The following is a 20,475-nucleotide window of genomic DNA, read 5'->3' on the forward strand; positions in this document are numbered from 1 at the left end:
TTGTTTTGATTGCATCTGAGTCTGTCTGGATGAGGATATTTGCCTCATTATCGAAGGCAGTTGGGGTCAGGATCCCCGCTTCTTTGAATTGAACAACCCCTTTGCATTCAACAACAGCATCTCCATCCCCTTCAATTGCTTTCACAAACACGATTTTGTCGGTTTCGACATTTGTTCCTTCCAGCCTCATCCCACTCACACTCATTTCACTCCTCACATCACAAGTCCCTTGAATGGCAATTGACTCAATCCCCAAACTCCTCCCTCTCCTCATCCCATAATCAACAGATCCACATGGATACTCGCTCAATCCACACACAACCACATTGTTTCCTTCTCGCGCCACATGAACACTTGATCCAACCTCTTTCCAGAAATAGATCAGTGGGATTGCGCACTCTCTGTTTCCTCCATCATACCCTCTCATCGAGTCTTCGGTCAGCATCTCCAGTCTATCTTTCACAAATGGCAGCGTTTCGTTCTTGATGCTGCTGATAAGCGATGGAGATGAAACAAACAAATCTTTTCCATATTTTGCATTGTTTGGTTTGTCTACCGAAAAAGTTGGAGAAGATATCACAAATGTTGCCTCACCCATTTCACTCAACAAGTTCAACATTATTCCTCCTCCATATCCAACTTCTTCCCCTTCATATGGAGCTGTGCAACAATAAAACTTGCACTTGCTCATCAGCAGGTTCGTATTTGTGGATGCCTCATAACAGAATGCACCTCCTCCGATCTCATTTCCTTCTCCTTCAACAGCACACCCTTCAAATGTGCAGTCATTTATTTCTGCTTTGTAATCTCCATTGTTATCCCTGTAAGATACGCTTATGCATCCTCCACTTCCCTTCGAACGAGTAATTGATGAAAATGTGCATCCAGTCATTTCTTCAATATTTCCGTTGTGGCACTCAACAACACATCCATCATCAAATGTGATTTCTCTGAAACCGCTTTTCGTCATATTCATCGAAGGAATGCTTCCAGAATTACCTTCAACAATGAAAAACGATGAATCTCCTTTTTTCATATTTTTTGTTGAAAACTCAATCACTTCCACAGCTCCTCCAATAGCCTTCACAAACACTGTCGAAATAGAATCAGTGCCTCCTTCCATCCCACATTTGTTCAGTGTGAGTTTCCCTGAATGACACTCAAATACACTTCCATGAAATGAAAGCGAATGAATCAAAGAAAATACAATCCCAGTCATTGAAACAGAAACAGAGTTCTCAATTAATCCACTTTGTGTTCCTTCTTTCTGATCAGCAACACCACATTTCATCTCATTTTGTTTCCCCTTAAAGCTCCATTCATCTGTATTCAGGCTCAATTCATCCTCAAAGGCAAATGATTCAAGAATGGTTATGTCTTTTTTCTTCCCTTCAAAGTGGACTGATGCTGCCTTGGCGATTGTGGAGCACGGAAATGACTCATGTCCACACATCGAAAAATCATGACTCAATGATCCTCCTCCAACAAAGGCAGATCCTGAAAAGTTATCCCACAGATACACCACCAGCGGAATGAAAAATGTTTCATTCAATGTTGATCTCTCAAATCCATTCATCCCTTTCATATCATTCAAATCAACGTCAAATCCAATTGATGTTCTGTCAATCACACTTGATAGATCATAAGAGTTAATGAAGATTTCTTTCCCTTCTCTTGCATCACACCCAGCAAATGACACTTTCTTTAAAATGAATGAACTTGCATCATCATCCAAATGAAGATAAATCCCTCCTCCATATCCGTTCTCTCCATCAACTGTTTGCATTGCCTTGCAACTTGCAAGTTTGAATAAACCACTTTCATCATTTGAAAATATTGTCCTTTCTGAGTCAGTGTCTGTCATATTACCCACAGTGAATGATGATCCTTCTTTCATCTCAACCCACAGCCCTCCTCCATTTCCTCCATTGCTCTCACACCCAGACATCGTTCCTCCAACAATTTCAAGAGAGCAACCTCTCCCGAGTGTGCATTCAATTGCCCCTCCGTTTCCTCCATCTCCTTTGAATCCACTCATCGTGTTGTTTGTGAGCTTCAGCAACTTAGCTGAATTTGTGGAAATTACTCTTATTAATCCTGATGGCAAATCTGTTTGCGAAGATGCTTTCGCTGAAAGTGTTGAATCTTTAATCGAAAAAGATGCTCCATTCTCCACTCCAAACAAAACACCATTAACTGTCGAGCTCATATCCTCAACACTCATTGAAGTGAATGTGCCAGCAGCATTGCTTCCATCAAGAGAAATCAATGGACGATTCCCAATCACCAAGGATGATACAACAAAAGATGAAACAGAAACCTTCCCTGCTGATGTTGACAAAAACACATAAGACAACGCTGATTTGGAGTCTTGAAAAGTCAGCGAGCAATCTTCAAGCGAAAATGATTGTGAGGCGGAACTGAAGAACGATTCGTGATTTGGAAGAGCAGATGGAACAGAGAAAACAAGTGATTTCAAAACAGTATTTGCACCGGCAATTATCATGCTTCCTTCACTTCCATTCGGATCATTGCTCACCTCCCATCCACTGTTTTCATCTTTCCCCCCTGATTACGTGTTTGAAGGAGTCGAATATCAGCTCATTTTTCATTTCAATCATCCCATCGACAACAATCCTCTTTTCCTCTTCTTGCCTTGTCAATGAATGACTCAGTGAAAGACAGGGAAACTCAGCATGCCCACAATGTGAATGATCATATGCATCAACATTGCTCACAAAGATCTCATCTGGCATAGGAATCAGATAAACGCACATCGGAATTGGGAACGACTCATCCCCATTTTCATATCCTTGTATCTTGCTCTTCGTATCAAATGAAGCTGTCAGGCATTTTATCCTTTCACTTTTTGCTGTTGACTCCAAGTTGATCGAGTCAACAAAAATGTCACTTCCCCATTTGGCTCTGTTCCCTTCAAATCCTGATGAAATAAGAAACTCTGCGCATGTGTCTTTCACTTTCAGCCCAATCCCTCCTCCTCTCCCTTGTGTGGTTGAGGCATAACAGTTTCTCACAACACCTCCATTCACGTTCAATGAACCAACATTCCCCATTTCAACCATCACACCCCCTCCAAACTCAGAGGCTTCACTCCCACAGTCATCAAGTGTGCATCCCTCAAGAGTTATTGAATGTGACCCTTCACCCACACTCATCAGCGATGATCCTGCTGCTGTCCTCACAATGTTGCTGAATGTGCAGTTATCCAGAGTCAACGAAACCGTTGCCTCCTGAGGCAGAGACATCGCACTTGTGGTGCTGAATGTTTGTGACCATCTCACATCTTTCATCTTCAAACTTCCCCCTTCCATCACCACAAGTGAGTTCTGAATGCTCCTCTCTTCTGAATGATCTGCATCCATCGATATGTTCATTCTCTCCAAATTGATCCCTCCAGACCCTTTAACCTCAAACAATCTGCTTCTTCGATTATTTTCAATTGACGAATTGTGAACCACTGACAGATCATTCACATTCAACTCCCCTGTTCCAACACAAAACAGACTCAGTCCATTTCCCTCAAATTGTGTTTCAATGGCTGAGCCAGCTGGAGAAACTCCATTCACAGAGATTGTTTTCTCTCCAACATCAACTCCTTTTCCTTCCACAACTGTTCCACTCAACACCTTCATTTCCTCCACAAACCCCACAATCATTTGGGAAAGGCAATGGCTGATTGTGAGACATGCACAACTTTCATTCAATCCACAGCTGAATGTGTCTTTCGCATTTGTCTGATTTTGAGTTGAAGCAACAAATCTGCATTTCCCACCAGTATTTGGAAGCCAATCGCTTTTATCTCCCCCTGCAAAACATTTTTCACCAACTGTTCTGGTTGAGTAACTCCATTCAATGTTGAAATTTGATGAGAAGTCATCAATGTAAACATCATTTGTGCGAGGTGAACTATTACAATGAAAAAAACAAAATTTCAGAAGATTTCCAGAAAAACCATTCGTTCTTATGCTTATTCCTCCTCCTCGCATATCTGAATGACAACCCTGAAACATACAGTTTTTGAATCCAATTCCACATATTGCATTCCAATGAATAACTCCACCTCCATCAGAACCTGATGCTTGATGACTACTGCAATTCAAAAAAATGCAGTGTAAAACACAATCTTTCGTTTCTATTGCTTTTGAACTCCATATACCAAGCCCACCTGCATCATTTCCAGACCATCCATCTTTGAAAAGACAGTTTTCAACAAGAATCTGAATTGTTATTCCGGAAACTTCTGCTCCAGCGCCTCCAAAATCATTCAATGACAAACAATAACACTCAATAAATGTGGAGTGTTTTACAGTGCATTCAGCAATATTCAATGCAAAAATACCTCCGCCTCTTGTTGATGTCGCATTGCATTTCGCAAATGAGGAATTTTCAACAGTTAATGTGGCATTTGGATTGTCATGCACATACAACCCTCCGCCACATGGAGCAGAGCATTCATTCCATTCAGCATTCGTGAAATGCTGAGATTGGGTTGTGTCCAAATGCTCATTATTTCTTTTTTTCCAATCCACTCTTTTGCTGTGGAGGAATGTGCAATTGTTGCAGGAAAATGCAATGGATCCTTCTGTTCCACTCACAATCCCTCCCTCCAGCACATTCATCGATCTTTCAACTCGGCAATCTTCCATCATGCTCATCTTCATCATTGGGACTTTCTCATTTGGCATTTCATCTGTTTCCATGAATTTCATTGAGATGTTTGAAAAAGCACAGTTTTTGATTCCTTCAAATGACCCTTCTCCATTTCTCAAAATGCTTCCACTCCCACAAAACACAATGTTCCTCCACTCACTGTTTCTCACAAGCAGCGATGAATCTTCTCCTTCCATCTTCACAAGACTTGTCATAACCCCACAATTATTATCATTTTTGTTATTCATTGATGTATTTGTCATTTCGCATGTTCCCTCGTTGAAGACAAATTGCCCATTCAAACCTCTTTTTCTCATCAACAAGCAGTCATCAAGGCCCAGGAATGATTTTGCTCCAATATCAAATGCCATTCCATCATCGGACTTTTCCAACATTATTTCCTTCAATTCGACTGAAGAATTGTGTATTTCGCAGAACAGTCGAACAACACTTCCACTTGCCAAAATATGACTTTCTGACTGTGCAGGAATTTGAAAAATGAGATGTCCATTCTGTTGTGCATCATTTCTATCTGTGCCACAAAATGTGAAACACAAACACTCAGCCAAAATTAAAAGAATCATTATCATGAGGATAATTATGGTTCATTATTTACCATTATTAATTAAATTCAAAGATTATTTTGAACTTTCATAAATATTGATTATTCCTACCATCCTTCCATCTTTTAAATTGATGATAATATTTATTATTTTGCCTTTTTGCAATACCACTTGGGAAGCTGGAAAAAAATCTTTTTTCTTTTTAAGTTTTATTTTGTTTTGTTTTTCTTCAACATATTTATTTGATTCAATATGGTGGATAATATAGACTTTCAAGCATTATATGCATAAAGCATAATAAAATTGTTTCACTCACATCTTTATCAATCATTCTCAGATTTCGAAATATATTGGTTTATCTTATCTGCAAATAGCTATCACAGATGTTATTTGAAAAAGTTTTGTGACATTCCATGAATGTTAAAAAATGAACCTATTTTTGTTGAATTTTTTTGAATACAAAAAGCTTATCAAAAGTGCATAATTCTTCAATGAAAATGCCTGAAGTCAAATATTTTGTCCAATATGTATTATTCTTTTTGAAAAGATGTAAATGTTTAATAGTTCGGTTAAAAAAACAGTGTCTTATTTTCTCATTTTTTCACCAAAATCCAACGAGCTTCATTTTTCAGTAAATTGGAATTATTTTACATATTTATGTGAGAATATATGCATTGTGGAGTTGTTTAATAAATTCATTGTTAAAATGCATAAAATATTTTCTGTTAATGTGACAACTGTTAAACATTTGTGACTTTTCAAAAAAGTTAACCAATATGTATTAATTTTTTCATTGCATCTGTAAAATTTTATTTCGCTTCATTTTTTTTCCACAAACGTTCAAATCTTACATCAAAATTTTTTATTTTCCTGTTGTGAAATGATAGACGAATGTAATACTTCCAAAACCCTTCAAAAGTGTTTGTGCATGTATTTTTTCAATGTTTAAGAACTCACATTTGAATAGAATTGGAAAGAGAAAATAGACAAACATCCTCAAACATTGGTTAACTTTCTTTCTGTCTGAATAAATCTTTGTGACAATCTTGAAGTAATCCAGAATTTTTGGAATTAGTGAATCTTTGGTTCAGTGCGGTGCTGTCATAAGACATCGTTCACATGCTCATCAACCTTCAGATTTTTAAATATTTTTAAAAAAACCTATTTTTTTGTCATTTTTTTCTTCGATCTTTTATTTTTCAATCTCTTCTCTGTTTTATCTATCTCTTCAATTCTCCATTCTCCTTTTATATTTTTTGTGTTTCTTTTTTTTAATGCACAATCTTCTTCATCTCTGAAATCTTTCAAAGAATGAAATTGTTTTTCTTTTCAGTTGTAATTTCATTGTGACAAAATTAGTTGGAATTCTGTCCCCTTGCTGTTGTATTTAATTACAAGCAACAACTTAAGGCTTCTTCAAAATTTCAAATGCTGCTTCTTCAAGAACTGAACAGTTGCATTTCTTGTTCCTTGACAAAAACAAAATCTGTTTTCTTTCTTGATTCTGGTCGATTTCACAATTTTGAGAATTCATTGCACACGTGAATTACCATTTCCCAGCACTACAAAATCCAGACAACTGAATTTGACTTATTCAGAAAATGCACTTTTCAAAACATAGATCAATTAATCTTTTTGTATCAAATTTTGTTCAATGATCAAAACAAGATGATCTCACACAATAAATGAGAATTGCAATAACATTGTGTTTTTTTAAGCCAGAATTTATTATCTTTCTTTGTCAAATGGTAGAAAATACTTTCAGTCAAGTTTTATTTTGCATGAAGCATTTAAATTTTGTTTCACTCAAAACTTTTTAAATTTTTTTCCGATATAAAAATGGGACAAAATATTCGACTTCAAGCATTTTCATTGAAATATTAAGCATTTTCGAAGATCTTTTTGTGAACAAAAAATTTCAACAAAACTGGTTCATTTTTCGATAAATGTTTGAAGTCATAAAACATAATGTTTTTATTTCTTCGATGCCTGTTTGCGGATATGAAAATCAAAATTATTTTGAAATCTGAAAAAGCGAAATAAAGTTATGAGAGAAGCAATTTTTCAATGCATTGTGCATAAAAAGCTTGAAAGTCCATATTTACCGCTAAATAAATTGGATTTTCATATCCATCAACAAACATCGGTTATAAAATAACATTATCTTTTTGTATGTGTGAGAGGTTGCAAAACATTAACACATTTTATTTACATTTTTATTAGTACAAAAAAAGTTCGTTCTCTTCATAATTTTTCAATGAAAATGTGTAATGTGAAATATTTTACCCCAAGTCAAAAATTATAATTATCTTGATATAGCATCAATAAAAACTTATAAATTGAATTTTGAGAAACTTTGATGTTTAAGAAAATTTAATTTCTAAACAAATGTGAAAGATTCCATAAATTTATTTATTGTGGAAAATGAAAAACAACGAAAAGAGACTTCTCAGCACACTTCTACTTCACAAAAGTATTTTTTCCAGACATTTTGAAACAAGAAATTAGAAAATAACCAAAAATATTTTCAGGATAAATTTAGAAACTATTATAACATCGTGGCATTAAGTGAAGTGAAGATGAAATGTTTATTTGCAACAAAAATAAAAAAGTTACATGAAAAATGAAATATATTTAAGGAAGCATAGTTTTCAGTTGTCAATGGACAAAGCTTTGATTGTGCGTTCGCTTTCCTTCCTTCCCCTTCTGACACACAGCTCACTTTCTCTCTTTGCAATGAGCATTTTCATAAGATAATGATTTTCATCGCAAAGCTGGAGCACTTTTTCTTCTTCAGTCAGCGAAGTGTCATCAACACAGCAAATAAATGCCCTGTCAAGAGCAAACAAAGAAAGTGGAAGGCTGTGCTCCACAGCATTATCTATGAGTTTCCTTTCATCAACATTCGCTAAGGTCAACGTAGGAGATGATGGCGAAGATGATGGCGAAGATGATAAAGTTGACAACAAAGTTGAATCTTCATCCCTTTTTAAATTTTCATTTCTTTCGAGATGATTCAAATTCTGACTTTCTTCTGATGATTTTTGCATCTGCTTGGCATTAAGAAAGCCAACGGAATTTTGCTCGTCTTTGTTCTGTTCTTTCATCAAAGTTATTTCGTTTCCCAATACTTTTGAATCATCTTTGCTTAATTCAAATACTTCCGTCAACTTATCTTCATCTTTCGCTTCTTCTCCATCCTTCCTCCTTGTCCGATTCTTTTTATCCATAATTCTTTCTTCCTTAAACAACTTTGTATCTTTCAGCTTCTCAATCGAAACTAAACTGTGTCGATATATTTCCTCATTACGAGAGAACAGAACGCTCAAATTTTCTCTTTTAATCTTTAACTGTTGCGATAAAAAGAAACACAATTCAGCAAACGTGGTGTTGCGAGGCACAAGCATAAGCTGTGGATTTGTGTGAGCAAGCGAATCTTTCCGTTTGAAATGAGTTTCCCAGGCAAGTGCTCTCACAACTGAAAGCGGGTAAAACACATTCGAAATGTGAAGAGGAGAAGAGAACGGGAAAAGCAAAGGAAATGGTTCAAATATCGTTTCTCCCTCATTTTCACTTGCATCTTTTTCTCCACTTGATTTTTGCCTCTTCACAGAAGTCAAAGAAGAAGAAAAAGGAAGTGTTGTCGAAGTATTTGCAAAAAGTGTTTCTTTTTCATTCAAACTTTCAAACGATGAAACAGAGCCAGACAGCAGAAGCTGAGCCGCCTCCTTTGCAGCAGGCGTAGCAGAAGGATGAGTTGCTATGATTGCGAGAGCAGTGTCATTTAACTGCGGCATCTTCGATTCTTCCGCTGTCCGATTAACGATGCACGCACAAAGGGGATAGTTGCGCTGCAGATGAAGACGAAACATTTTTTTGGATTCGTCATACGGAATCGGCTCAAACACAGAACCATTCCAAGAGCCAAGTATGATCGATGGAGGCGACGAAAAGAATTTTGCAAGGTCTTCTTGTTCAGAAGCAGGCAGCACATCTGTTGAAAAAGGAATGCTGCTGGTAAAAGAGCTTTTTGGAGATTGATCCATAATTATGCCTGCCTCCCACTCTTTCTTCTTTTCTTTCCACCATTCGCGTATTTTCTTCTCAACTAGCTCAATAGCGTCTGCAAAGGACATCTTCTTTGAAAATATTACATCAATAATGCCGCGAAGACGCCCCGGAAGTTTTGATTTTTTATTGTCTTTTTCGGATTTTGGTGCCGACGATGGAGAAATATCAGCTTTGGCATCGTTCTTAGATGATGCTTCTGAAGTAATTTCTGTTGAATTTAATTGCTCCTTTGTTTTCTGTTCTTGTTCATTTGGATTTGTTTGGATAATTTCACCCTTACTTTGAATATCTTGTTGCTTTTCTGAAGATGTTGATATTGTTTCAGTGTTAGTTGAATTTGCTTCATTTGGTATCTTCTGTTCAGAATCGTTATCAAAATGAATAAACCTATCAACGCTGAGCTCCAACGGATTCTCTGTTTTGTTTGCATCTCGCAGCTGCAAGTTCTCGTCGCCCATAATCTTCACTCCATCACAAATCCAGCACTTCATCACTTTGTCTCCCTTTGCAATCGGCTGTGCTCGAGGCAGAATTTGGAGAGTAACCACATTGAAAACGGAGTCGTTCTTGATGATTGCTTTTTCAATGCGCATCTTGTCATCCTTCAAAATGCGAGCTGGACACCAAAGTGGAAGAAACGGCGGATGAAGATCAAGCGGCAGTGGAATGGCCTCGTCTTCAGTCTTATTATTTGCAGGAATAATTAAAGAAGAAGATGAGGAAGCTTCTTCTGGCTTCGTTTGATTGATTGATTGTTCCTGCACAATATCCATATGCGAGGCGCTTGAAGCGCACGCTTCTTCATCTTTTGGAGCAGTTGCAACTTCTTCTGGCTGTGCTGAGCGAGTTTCATCTGAAGCATTTTGCAAGTTCGGCTGTTTGTTCTCTTGAGCAATGCTATTTGTGATTGCATTTATCTCCTTTGCTTGCTGCTCCTCAAAATCCATCAGGCTCATCTTCATCGCCTGCTGCAGCTCGCTTTCAGATGCATCGATGTTTCCTCCAAAGGCACAAGAGCTTGTCTCAACAATGTCTCCGCCAAAGTCTTCCCATTCGTTTGTGGTCATTCCAAGGCGCAAGAATCGAGGTGGAATGTTAAGCCGCTTTGCAATTTCTGAGCGGAGCTGGCTGACTGTCGATGCTGATGTGAGTGTCAATGTGAAATGCTGTTTTTCGGTTGGGAGAACATTTTGAAATGGATATTTTATGTTTTTTAAAGAAAGAGAAGAGGGTTTGATAGACGATGATGAGGAAGAAGAAGAAGAAGAAGATGATGATGATGAAATGTCTTTGGCTGATTCGTATCCTTCGACTGGAAGATCTTTTTCCATCTTATTTTTAAGTTCTTTTTCTTCCATCTCAGTTATTTTTATCAGTTCACTTGTGCGATTATCATAAGACTCGTCAGTTTCTTCAACAACAAGCAAAATTTGCGAATTTGACTGTTTTATGTATCTTTCTCTTTGCGAAGGCGTCAAATAGTCCACATACACCTTCAGCAACGCTGGATCAATCACTTTTTCCTCTTTCCCTTCTTTCCCTTCTTTCCCTTCTTTCCCTTCTTTCCCTTCTTTCCCTTCCTCTTTCTCAGCTGTTTCCAGTTTAACATCTTCATTATTGCTCGCTGTTTTTCGCTTTGATCGTTCTTTAACATCAGCCGAATTCGTTTTGTTTCCTTTGCCTCTTCCCTTCGCTGTTTTATTTTTCTCTTTCTTTTGCATCGCTTGCTTTCCACCTCCTCCTTTTGCTCCATTTTTCTTTTGTTCTGCCTTGTTCTCTTCTTCGCCTCCACTCTCATCAACATAATAGAACTCCCTGCCATCATTGTCCACAAGCCTGATAACATTTGAATTTGAAGCGTTTTGCTTGTCTTTCTTCTTCTTTGCTGTCACATTCTTCTTTCCCTTCCCTGTGTCTTTCTTTCCCTTCGGCCTTCCTTTCTTCCCTTTCTTCTTTTCTGTATATTCCTCCGATTCTGATAGGTTATACTCTCCATCATCATCATCACCTCCTCCATTCTCCTCGCTCTCTGCTTCCATTTCGCCTGCAATGTCAATCACCTCATTCTCGTCAATGTCGTGCTGCGTGTGCTTCTCAATGTGCAGCGATACTCCATCGCCCAGAAAGTCCACAAGCGTGCTGATTGGCGCATCATCCACAAAACACACAAACATCCGCCCATTCGATTGCCCTGCTTTTGATGACAAGAAAGTGGAATTCCCCGCATTTCGGTCTCTTTTCCTCAAAGACCGGTCCAGCTGATCGTCAAAGGCCTTCGACGGCTTCTGAGTCTTCAGCAGAAACGGCTCAGCTCCAAAAACGGGGTAATCAACAAGAAGAGAATCATCTTCAATTGCAGCAGACGCCATCAGGTTGAAGTTGCGAATTTGGGCTGGTGGATATGCAAAGTCCATTGGCAAAGATGAAATAGATGCAATTTCAGTTATATCTTCATCTCCATTCGATTTGGACTCTTCATTGTTTGATTTTTGTTCATCTTGCTTTTCTTCTTTCGCTTCATCATTCGTATTTTGTGTATCCTTGTTAGCAGGAATATCCTCAATCATTTTGCCTCCCTGTTCTTTCTGTTGCAATGGCTGCATTTTCTCTCTGTTAAACGCCAGCTGTCTGTGAAACAGCTGGAACAGCGCATGTTTCACTTGCCCGACAGTCGCTTCTGCATTTTTGTTCACATAAAAATACCCCAAATCGACAATGTTGTGCTCTTCGTCATCCCAAAAGGAGAATCGAATAATGAAGCACTGACTCACAACACTTGCATCAACCCATCGAGAGAAGAAAGGAACTTCAAATAAATCATTACCAGACCCAGAAATACTTGCAGATGAAGAGCTTCGAAGCTTAATTTTCTTTTCTTCCCCTTCCCCTTCTTCTTCTTCTTCTTCTTCTTTGTTTTTTATAGCAAGCGCATAAAACGGTTGAATAATCGATTTTTTCGGTTGAGTTCTCTTTGTCTGGTCTTTAATATCATTTTCTATTCCTTCCGTCTCTTTCCCATCAACCAATTCATCATCACCATTCTCCTTCTTTTCGCATCCTGGTCTGTCTTCACCAACAGTCAACCGAATAAACCTTTCAGCTGTGCAAATCTGCTCTTCTTCTTCCAACTTCTCCTCCAAAAACACAATCGGGTGCTTTTTGTCTAGCACACTCCAAATCGTCTGGCTCATCTCGTCTTCGGTGAATCTCCCATCCGGCTGCAGTTTTGAGAGCAGCTCGTCTGTCTGCCTCGACCCAATCGAAGGGAAAGAAGAGGAATGCGAGGCAACAAGGAAGATTCGGCGAAGATAAAAGGGAGGGAGAAGCAATGAAGATGATGACATTTCTGATGTGTTTGAAGAGCCTGCTGAAGATGCTGAAGATGGTAAAGACAGTTCAGAAGCTTTGTCTTTTTCCAAAGTTGTGGATGTTTGCAGATCATTTGATGTTTTTGAAGAAATGTCATTGATTGAATTTGGAGAAGAAGAATCAGAATCAGTTGAGTGTGCTGCAGTTGTTTCAGACTGTTCAACAGCATTGCCATCTTTTTTCTCATCTTCTTCCATTTTCCCATTCAAATCAGATGTTTCAGTATCCTTCACAATCTGATGCTCCGCCTGCTTTTCTAGCGAAGGCGAAAGCCAGCCAAGCGATGCCTCGTCATCGTCTCTAAATGGATCTTCATCATTTGCCTCTCTCTCTTTCTCTCTCTCCTTCATTCTTTTCTCTTCCATTTCTTCTTTCATTTTCTGTGCAATCATCTCCTTCAGTGCAGACAGCTTCGTTTCCCTCTCCAAAGCAAAGTGGAATATCTGCCTTCCCGTCTTGCCCCGCAGCACATACACACTCATTAAAGCATTGATCTTCGCTTTCTCTGCGTCTTCTTTGTCTTTCAGGCTCTTTTCGAGTGAAAGGAACGAGAAAATCGACTGCGGAATGAGAGAAGCAGGAATGGATGGGCAGAAATAAGGATACACACGAAGCAGCTGCGGGCGGGAGATGCATTCGTATGGCAGTGCAGATGGAGGGAAAAGGGAAGAAGAGGAAGTCGAGGGAATGCTAATCAAGGAATCTGGGTGTTGTGCGTGATGTGGTTCAGAAATAGAAGAAACAGAAGAAATGGAGGAAGAAGAAGTTGTGGAAGTTGATGAGGAAGAAGGTGACGAAGAAGGAATAGAAAAACTTACTGCATCATTTTCTATTTTGTTAATTTCACTTTCTGGTGCATCGATTGTTGATAACAACAGAGCTGTTTGGAGATCGCTGTCCATTTCATCTGCCTCTGCATTTGCTGCTTGCTTTGATCTCCCTTTTGAAGAAGCTTGTAGCATCAGCTTCGGCTTCTGTTTATTCCTCCTTTTTGGAATGTCATCTGAAGATTCATCAAACGCACCTGAATTTATCAGGATGTTTATTTCGTCACTGTCATCTGAACACACAAAGTTGTCTTCATAATAGTTTTCTTCTTTTCTTCTCCTCCCTCTTCTCCCCTTCTTTTTCCCCTTTCCTGTGTCTGCCTTCCTCTTCAGCTTCTTGTTTGAACCATACGGCGCATCGTCTTTGTCAAACAGGCTCTCATTCTCAACAATGTCTTCAATGCCCTCCACATCCTCCTCTTCCACATTGCACACATCAGCCCCATAAAATGCATCACCACCTGTTTTATATCCCTCCTCTTGTTCTCTTTTCCTCAGCCCCCATTTTTTCGTGCCCACATATTCATTCTCAATGACTGTCACATCGTCATCTCCACGCCTTCTTGCTCTTCTTCTCGCCACGCTGTCCACAACTCCGTTTTCCAGTTCTTGTTGCGCTCTGCACAACGCCTCGTCGTTCCTCTCCTGCTCTTCCTTCAGCTTCGCCATCATCCTCCTCATCCTCCTCTGCTCCCTCTCATCAACCTCATCTGCCTTTCCTGTTTCTGCTTTGCTTCCACCTGCTCCTTCTTCTTCTTTCTTCCCTTCTCCTTTCTTCTCTCCATTCACCTCCACCTCCCCTTCGTTGTCTGAGAACACATACAATTCGTCTCCTTCACTCGTGTCCAGACGCGACTGAGACAAAGCTGCTACGCTCCTTCGGAACTCCAATGGAAGAATGCGTGTGGTGTAGATAGGCAGAATTGGGAAGGGCGGCTTTGTGGCTGAGGGAGGAATCGTATTTTGTACTTCTTTCTTCTTCTTGTTTTTGCTTTTGTTCCCCTTTTTCTTTGAAGAAGCTGCGTTTGCTTCATTTTCATTGCCGTTCTCGTTTCTTTTCTCTTCTCTTTCTCTTTCCAGCTCTGCCTCTTCGCTCTCCATCATCTGTGCCCATTCGCCCAGCTGCCTCAGACTCTCCTCGCTCGCCTCAACAAGCTCTGTGCGGCAGCGTCTATACAACAATCTGTAAGCAGAAGTGATCGGCGCTTGAAATATGCCTCCCAACGCATTCTTCCCTTTCTTCACTGTGAAAAGCCCTCCGCTGTCCTGCACTTTCTTCTTTCTTTTCCCTTCTCCCGTTGAATTTCCACTGTTATTTGCACCACTTGCACCAGAACCTTCTGATCCGCCTGTTTTTCCCCCATCTCCCTTCTTCTTCTCTACTGTTCCATAGTTCTTCCCTGTGACTTCTGTCTCATTGGTGATCTTAGTCACTTGCGTATCGTTGAATTTGAACCAGCTCTGCGTCGCGAAGTTCTTAATGAACACAAAATAATGCCCTGACTGCACAAACCCGCTGTGAACAAGCACAGCAAAAAGCTCGTAAACAACTGGTGTGTGTGGAGGAGTGAAGTGGGTTGAATCTGTTAAAGAAGAAGATGAAGAAGAGGAAGAAAAAGGTGAAGTGTTATTTTGGATAGTCTTTGATGGATATGGAGACAAACACACAAAAGAAGGAGCTTTTACTTTCTTCACATGCTGGTCATTTTGCGAGTCATCAACAGATTTGCTGCTTTTCTCGTCTGTTTCTCTCGCACTTTCGTCTGAGTCGATTGTGAGCTCTTCTCCTTTCATGTTCTGATCCAGCCACATCTCCTTCCACAAATCTTCTGGTTTGATATTCTTGTTTGCTTCTTTTGAAGAGTTGCTTTCATTGAAATGACTGTCTTTAACTTTTTCTTCTCCTTTTTCTCCTTTTCCCTCTTTTTCTTCAACTCCGTCTTCTTCCATTTTCCCTTCCTCTTCCTCTTTCTTTTTCTTTTTCTCTTCTTCTTCCTGCTGCTGCTTCATCAATTCTCTTTCTCTCTCTTCCTCCATCTCAATCTGTTTGTTGATGCTCTCATCTGTCATATACTTGTCAAATTGACAGAATAGCGGAAATGCCACCGAGTCATTCAACTTGACAGGGTTTCCCTCAAAATCCGATGTGTATCTCATCAGCTGTATTGAAATGACTGGCGGAAGACTCTTCAGCAGCGTCTGGCGTGTTGCTGTTTGGCGAGATTGGCAGCTGTCGCAGAAGTATTTGTTGTCTCCATCTAACACCTCTTTCGATGTCAGCTGCTGAAGCAGATCGTCCAGCGTGAGCATTTCTTTGTCTTTGCCTTGTGATGAAGTGGAGCTGTCTGAAGAAGAAGAAGAAGAAGAAGAGTTTTGATAAGCCCCAAATATTTCTGCTCCAAAATGAGACATGGGCATAGCAAGATTCAGATCATAAAAGGGATCAATTCTTCGTGAGCAGTGATGGCAGTTTTGACACTCAATAATCTGCACTGATTCGCCTTGATACAGCATTGATATTGTTGTGTCCCTTTCGGAAATAGCACTTTTATTTGTTTTGGCATTTGAATCTTCATTTGAAACACTCAATTCAAGTAGCTTCTTTTTCTCATCCATTTCCTTCATTAATAAATTATCGCAAAGCAATCGATTCAATTCTCCGACGTCGTGCTGATCAAATTGTACTTCTTCTCCCCAACCAAAACTCGTTGTTAAAGGAATTGTTGAATAGTATTTCGGTGATGAAATAACAGTTTCTGGCCAAGGAGAAAATTTAGCTCTTAATGCTTCTGTCGAGTATTTTTGAAGTCTAGCGAACAAAAGTTGTAGGTTAAAAATAAGGTTTTTTTTCAAAGAAGCAGGCAGGACGCTAGAAAGATTTGAAGATGTAATTGGAACGTGCAATTCGGGAGATGCATTTTCTGAATTTTTCTCATTTTCTGAAGGCAAAATTTTATCATTTGGATCACTAAAAATAAGTTTTGAAAGGTTTTGAATTTCTGATTCATCAACAAGAGTTTTAAATGAAAAAACTAAGCTTCGAAATTCAGGTGTCATAAACCTTGAAAATAATAAAACAGATAAATAGAATAAATTCAATTAAAAATCTTGACAAACAAGCATTGAATCAAGCTGTTCAAATAACAAGTGGCACCATGATTCATTAATCCTGCAAATTGTTGATGTTCTGTTTGCTTCTTTCGAGGTTGGTCGAAAGCATAATCAATCGCGTACATTTTTTATGAGTCAAATACCAATTAATGACTCTTAGTTGTTGCAGCTTCTATCAGAAAAGCTCTTTTTTGATCTTCAAGTTATTGGATATCTATTAAGGTTTGTTCACTTAGTTCCTTGTTTGTTTCGACTATTTAAACAGTGCTCTCGCATTTATTCGGAGAAAACTGTATTAGTAATTTGTATTTTTCTGAATAAAAAAATAAAGAAATAAATACTATTTTGCTCTGATACAGTTTTTTCAGAAATAGAAATATGTGATAATAATGAAAAAAAGAATTATTACAAATAATGTCAAGTAATAGCTTGACCAAAACGACGTTTTGGCACTCCATGCAACGTCTTCAAACCGACTTGTGAAGAAGTTCTTTGCAACTTTTTAGTTGCAACCTGCTGACTCCACTGATTTTCGTTCCTTTTCCTCTCATTAATCCTTTTCCGAATGGTATCAACAATCGCCTGTATGTGGAACGAGCGTGTGAGCCACGGCCGCACATCTCTCTCCTGAGCCAGGAACCGCAGAAATCCCAGCGACTCGATCAGCTCATTGTCATCCTGCTCTCCAAAAAACGACTTTATCACAAACCCGTTTTCGATCTGAAGCACAAACGCCTGTGGTGAGTTGTCCATCATAATCACCCGGCTGAGGTCTCTGTTCAGCACACGCAGGTCTTTGATGAAGTTGCCGCTGCAGCAGAAGCACGCATCGCGGTACAGGCGGTGGTGGATGCGGTGCTTGCCTTGCTCGATGATGTCGAGAAGGGCTGAGGCATATTCCGTCTTGGAGGCGGTGAAGACAATCTGATTAGACAATGAAAATGAGGATGAGGAGACGAATAAGAAGAAGAAAATTCAGAAAGAAAGAAAGAGATTGAGAGAAAATGAAAAAAAAAAAAAAAAGAGAGAGAGAGAGAGAAAGAGAAAGAGAGAGAAGTAACAATAAATAACATGTCAATTATTAATCATCATCATACCACTTCATACATCTCCGACACCTCATCCAGAAACTGCATCAGCCCTGGCCGGAACATCGCGTCAATCAAAAACTGCACTTTGTCTATTGTCACAGAGAACGACGCATCGAACTTCCTTCTGCTTCTCTTTACTGCCCTGTCGGCTGTTGTGTACTCACAATGCACCAGCGTCTCGTCCAAGTCCAGCACAAGATAGTTTCTGTTCTGCCTTTTAACCACATCCGACGGCGGAGGTAGGCGCGGCTGCGGGGCAGGGACCATGCTGACATCAGGAAACAGCGCCATTGAGAAGTAGTCGTTGCTCTCGTGCTCTTGCAGCTCAGGAATGGTCGGGTCGCTTAAATCAGGCATCGGTGGGAACTCGATGTGGAAGTCGTTCCGTGTCACTTCCAATGAATCGAACTCGTCGCTGAAGAGAGGAGTGGAAGAAGAAGATGATGATGATGATGATGATGAGGCAGAGGCAGATGTTTGTGATGTGAGTGAAGTGGCAGACTTGTCAAATGACAGAGAAGACGCAGAAACAGCAGGAGAAGCTGGCGGCTGCACCGAAATCGACGGAGCGGCGATCGACGGCGAGTTCACGCTGGACACGACAACTGGGCTCGGAATGCGGGGCACAGGGGAAGACGCACGCGACTGCGAAACTTGAGTGATAAAGGAGCTGGGCGACGGCTGGCGGCGCTGCAGAACGGAAGCGTAGTTGCCATTGGTGTTCTCGGCATGTGCGGTTGATTGAGATGATTGAGATGATTGAGACACTTGCTGCTGCTGCTGTTGTTGTTGCATCTTGCCCTTTGGAAACAGCTTGCTGAAGAGCGATTTTTTCATCGTGGTGAATCCGCCTGCTGAAGATGTGTTTGAAGGTGAGAGAGGAGGAGAAAGAACAGAAGATACAGAACTGCTCCGTGTTTGCCTCTGAGGCGTTGAAACTGCTGCTGCTGCTGCTGATGCAGCAGATGTTGCTGAATTCTGAAGCAAAGATGCCTGTTTTTGTGCATCGACTGCGCTGGATGAGAAAGTGTTTGGAACAACAGAAGAAGAAGATACCATTGTTTTGTTTTGATTATCCGTTTGTTGCTGTACATTGGAATTTTCTTGAGCAAACGCTTCATCCATCGCACTGCCTTCTCCTTCGATGTCTTCAATGTCCTCTTCCTCGTCAAATGTGAGCAGCTTGTCGTAGTACTCAAACTGTTTTTCCTCCGAAAGCGCATCCAAATCCTGTTTAATCAGCGGCACTTTCTTCTTCCTCTGTGGCTGGCTCTGTTGCTGCTGTTGCTGTTGCATCGTCTGCTTCTCAACAGCAGGCACCTCATCTGCCATTGCACAGAATGTGGCGCTCTCTTCATCAACAGACAACCGCACAACAGACGGTCTCTTCACCAGCGGCAGTGGCAGAGGCAGAGAAGGAGAAGAAGGAGAAGGAAGTGAAGGAGAAGCTGGCTCAGACGAAGGCGGTGTGACTGTTGGCAGCTTCGCAGTCTCCTGAGACGAGCGGACGGGGGAGCGGGACGAAGAAGAGCGGCGAGAGCGCGAGCGACGTGACTTGGGAGATTTTTTGGCTTTTGTCTTTTGCGATTCATTTTGAGTGAAAGGTGGAGGTGACAGTGGAGGTGAAAGAGGTGGAGAGGATGTTGCTTCGGTTGCTTCGTAAGGAGAGAGAAGAGGAGATAGTACGAGATCTGAACTGCCCGGCTCTTCATCTGAGTACAGCTCGTCCAAACTTCCGTTAAATTCATCTGGAAGAATAGTTTCTTCAAGGCAGGTTTCTGCCAAAGAGAGGTCTTTTTCCCCTTTAATCGATTTCCGTTTGGCTTCATTACCATATTCTTTGACTTCGTGACTCGAAACAGGTGAAGCCATGTCTTCTTCATCGCTTTTGGATGCAGTTTTCTTTTTTCTTGATCCTGTCTTTTTGCGCTTTGGCGACGTTTTTGCGCTTGTTGTTATTGCTGGAATTTCTTCATTTGAATCTGGTTGAAGATTTTGTTGAAATGAAGATGGTGAAAATAACCGCTGTGGATTGAATACTGTCGTATGAACCATGGATGCTGTTTGTTTTTTATCTGTGCTCTTTTTATTTTCAAAGTCTTTTGCTAATTCTTTTTCAACAATATCAAGAGGTAATGCAGTATCGGCATCTTCATCACCTGTCTCTTCAATATCTTCATGGAGAAGTGCATTTATTGTTTTCTTTGTTCCTAATTGTTCTGTGGGAGTAGCTCGAGATTGAACAAGTTTACTTGTATTTTTTGAATTTTTTGCTCTTGAACGTTTTGTTGAAGCTTTTTGCTTTCTTCCTTTCGTTTTCTTCAATAAAGGTGTAACAGAAGGTTGTGGGTAAGACATGATATTAAGTTCAGTCAGCCCGTACTTTTCATATGCAGGATGAGGAAAATATCTTTTGTCCTTCCATTCGCCATCTGTTTTTGCCTGTGCGCCTGTTTCTGTTGATGCATTGTCTTTATTTGATAATGATGCAAAATCTCGAATTGGAGTAAAATAGTTTGTAATTTTTGGAATATGGAAAGACGGAGACAAAGGCGAGCTTTCATCACGCTTTTCAAGCTGTTTTCGAGGAGCGCGCACTCGCTTTGTCTTTTTCTTTACTTCCATAGCAAATAAAAAGGATTTATCTTTGCACCGTCGTGCAAATGCGAAATGAAAATATAAATGTGATCAGATGCCCATCTTTATTTACATCATTTCCAATGACAGAAGATGTTTCAAATATTTGATAGAATTCTTTTCATTAAAGTTAAC

The 20,475-nt window shown here is 40.0% G+C and overlaps 3 protein-coding genes across 3 annotated transcripts; all 3 read right to left on the reverse strand.

Moving 5' to 3' along the window:
• Positions 1–2,555: 2,555 nt before the first annotated feature.
• Positions 2,556–5,066, reverse strand: MONOS_4162 (uncharacterized protein; the record flags this gene model as incomplete). Its single annotated transcript, XM_067874211.1, has 1 exon — positions 2,556–5,066. The coding sequence occupies one exon, from the start codon at positions 5,064–5,066 to the stop codon at positions 2,556–2,558; it is 2,511 nt and encodes an 836-aa protein (XP_067729890.1).
• Positions 5,067–7,758: 2,692 nt separating this feature from the next.
• On the reverse strand, positions 7,759–16,819 carry MONOS_4163 (putative Ubiquitin carboxyl-terminal hydrolase). The gene is made up of 2 exons (XM_067874212.1): positions 16,619–16,819; positions 7,759–16,562 (listed from the first exon to the last, which is right to left on the reverse strand). The coding sequence occupies exons 1-2, from the start codon at positions 16,735–16,737 to the stop codon at positions 7,886–7,888; spliced, it is 8,796 nt and encodes a 2,931-aa protein (XP_067729891.1). The 5' UTR covers positions 16,738–16,819; the 3' UTR covers positions 7,759–7,885.
• Positions 16,820–16,952: 133 nt separating this feature from the next.
• On the reverse strand, positions 16,953–20,328 carry MONOS_4164 (putative nuclear LIM interactor-interacting factor related; the record flags this gene model as incomplete). The annotated part of the gene is made up of 2 exons (XM_067874213.1): positions 16,953–17,536; positions 17,710–20,328. 2 exons carry the CDS (start codon positions 20,326–20,328, stop codon positions 17,030–17,032), a joined length of 3,126 nt encoding a protein of 1,041 aa, XP_067729892.1. The 3' UTR covers positions 16,953–17,029.
• Between the last annotated feature and the right edge of the window lie 147 nt (positions 20,329–20,475).

The sequence above is a fragment of the Monocercomonoides exilis genome (genome assembly GCF_001643675.1).
Source record: "Monocercomonoides exilis strain PA203 chromosome Unknown scaffold15-1837935, whole genome shotgun sequence".
In the NCBI taxonomy this organism is placed as follows: Eukaryota; Preaxostyla; order Oxymonadida; family Polymastigidae; genus Monocercomonoides; species Monocercomonoides exilis.

Excerpts from the sequence above, each read along its gene's own strand:
- MONOS_4163 (XM_067874212.1), bottom strand. The coding sequence starts at position 16,737 with ATGTACGCGATTGATTATGCTTTCGACCAACCTCGAAAGAAGCAAACA. Across the intron at positions 16,563-16,618 it reads AACAGCTTGATTCAATGCTT|GTTTATGACACCTGAATTTC; the intron begins GTTTGTCAAGAT and ends ATTATTTTCAAG.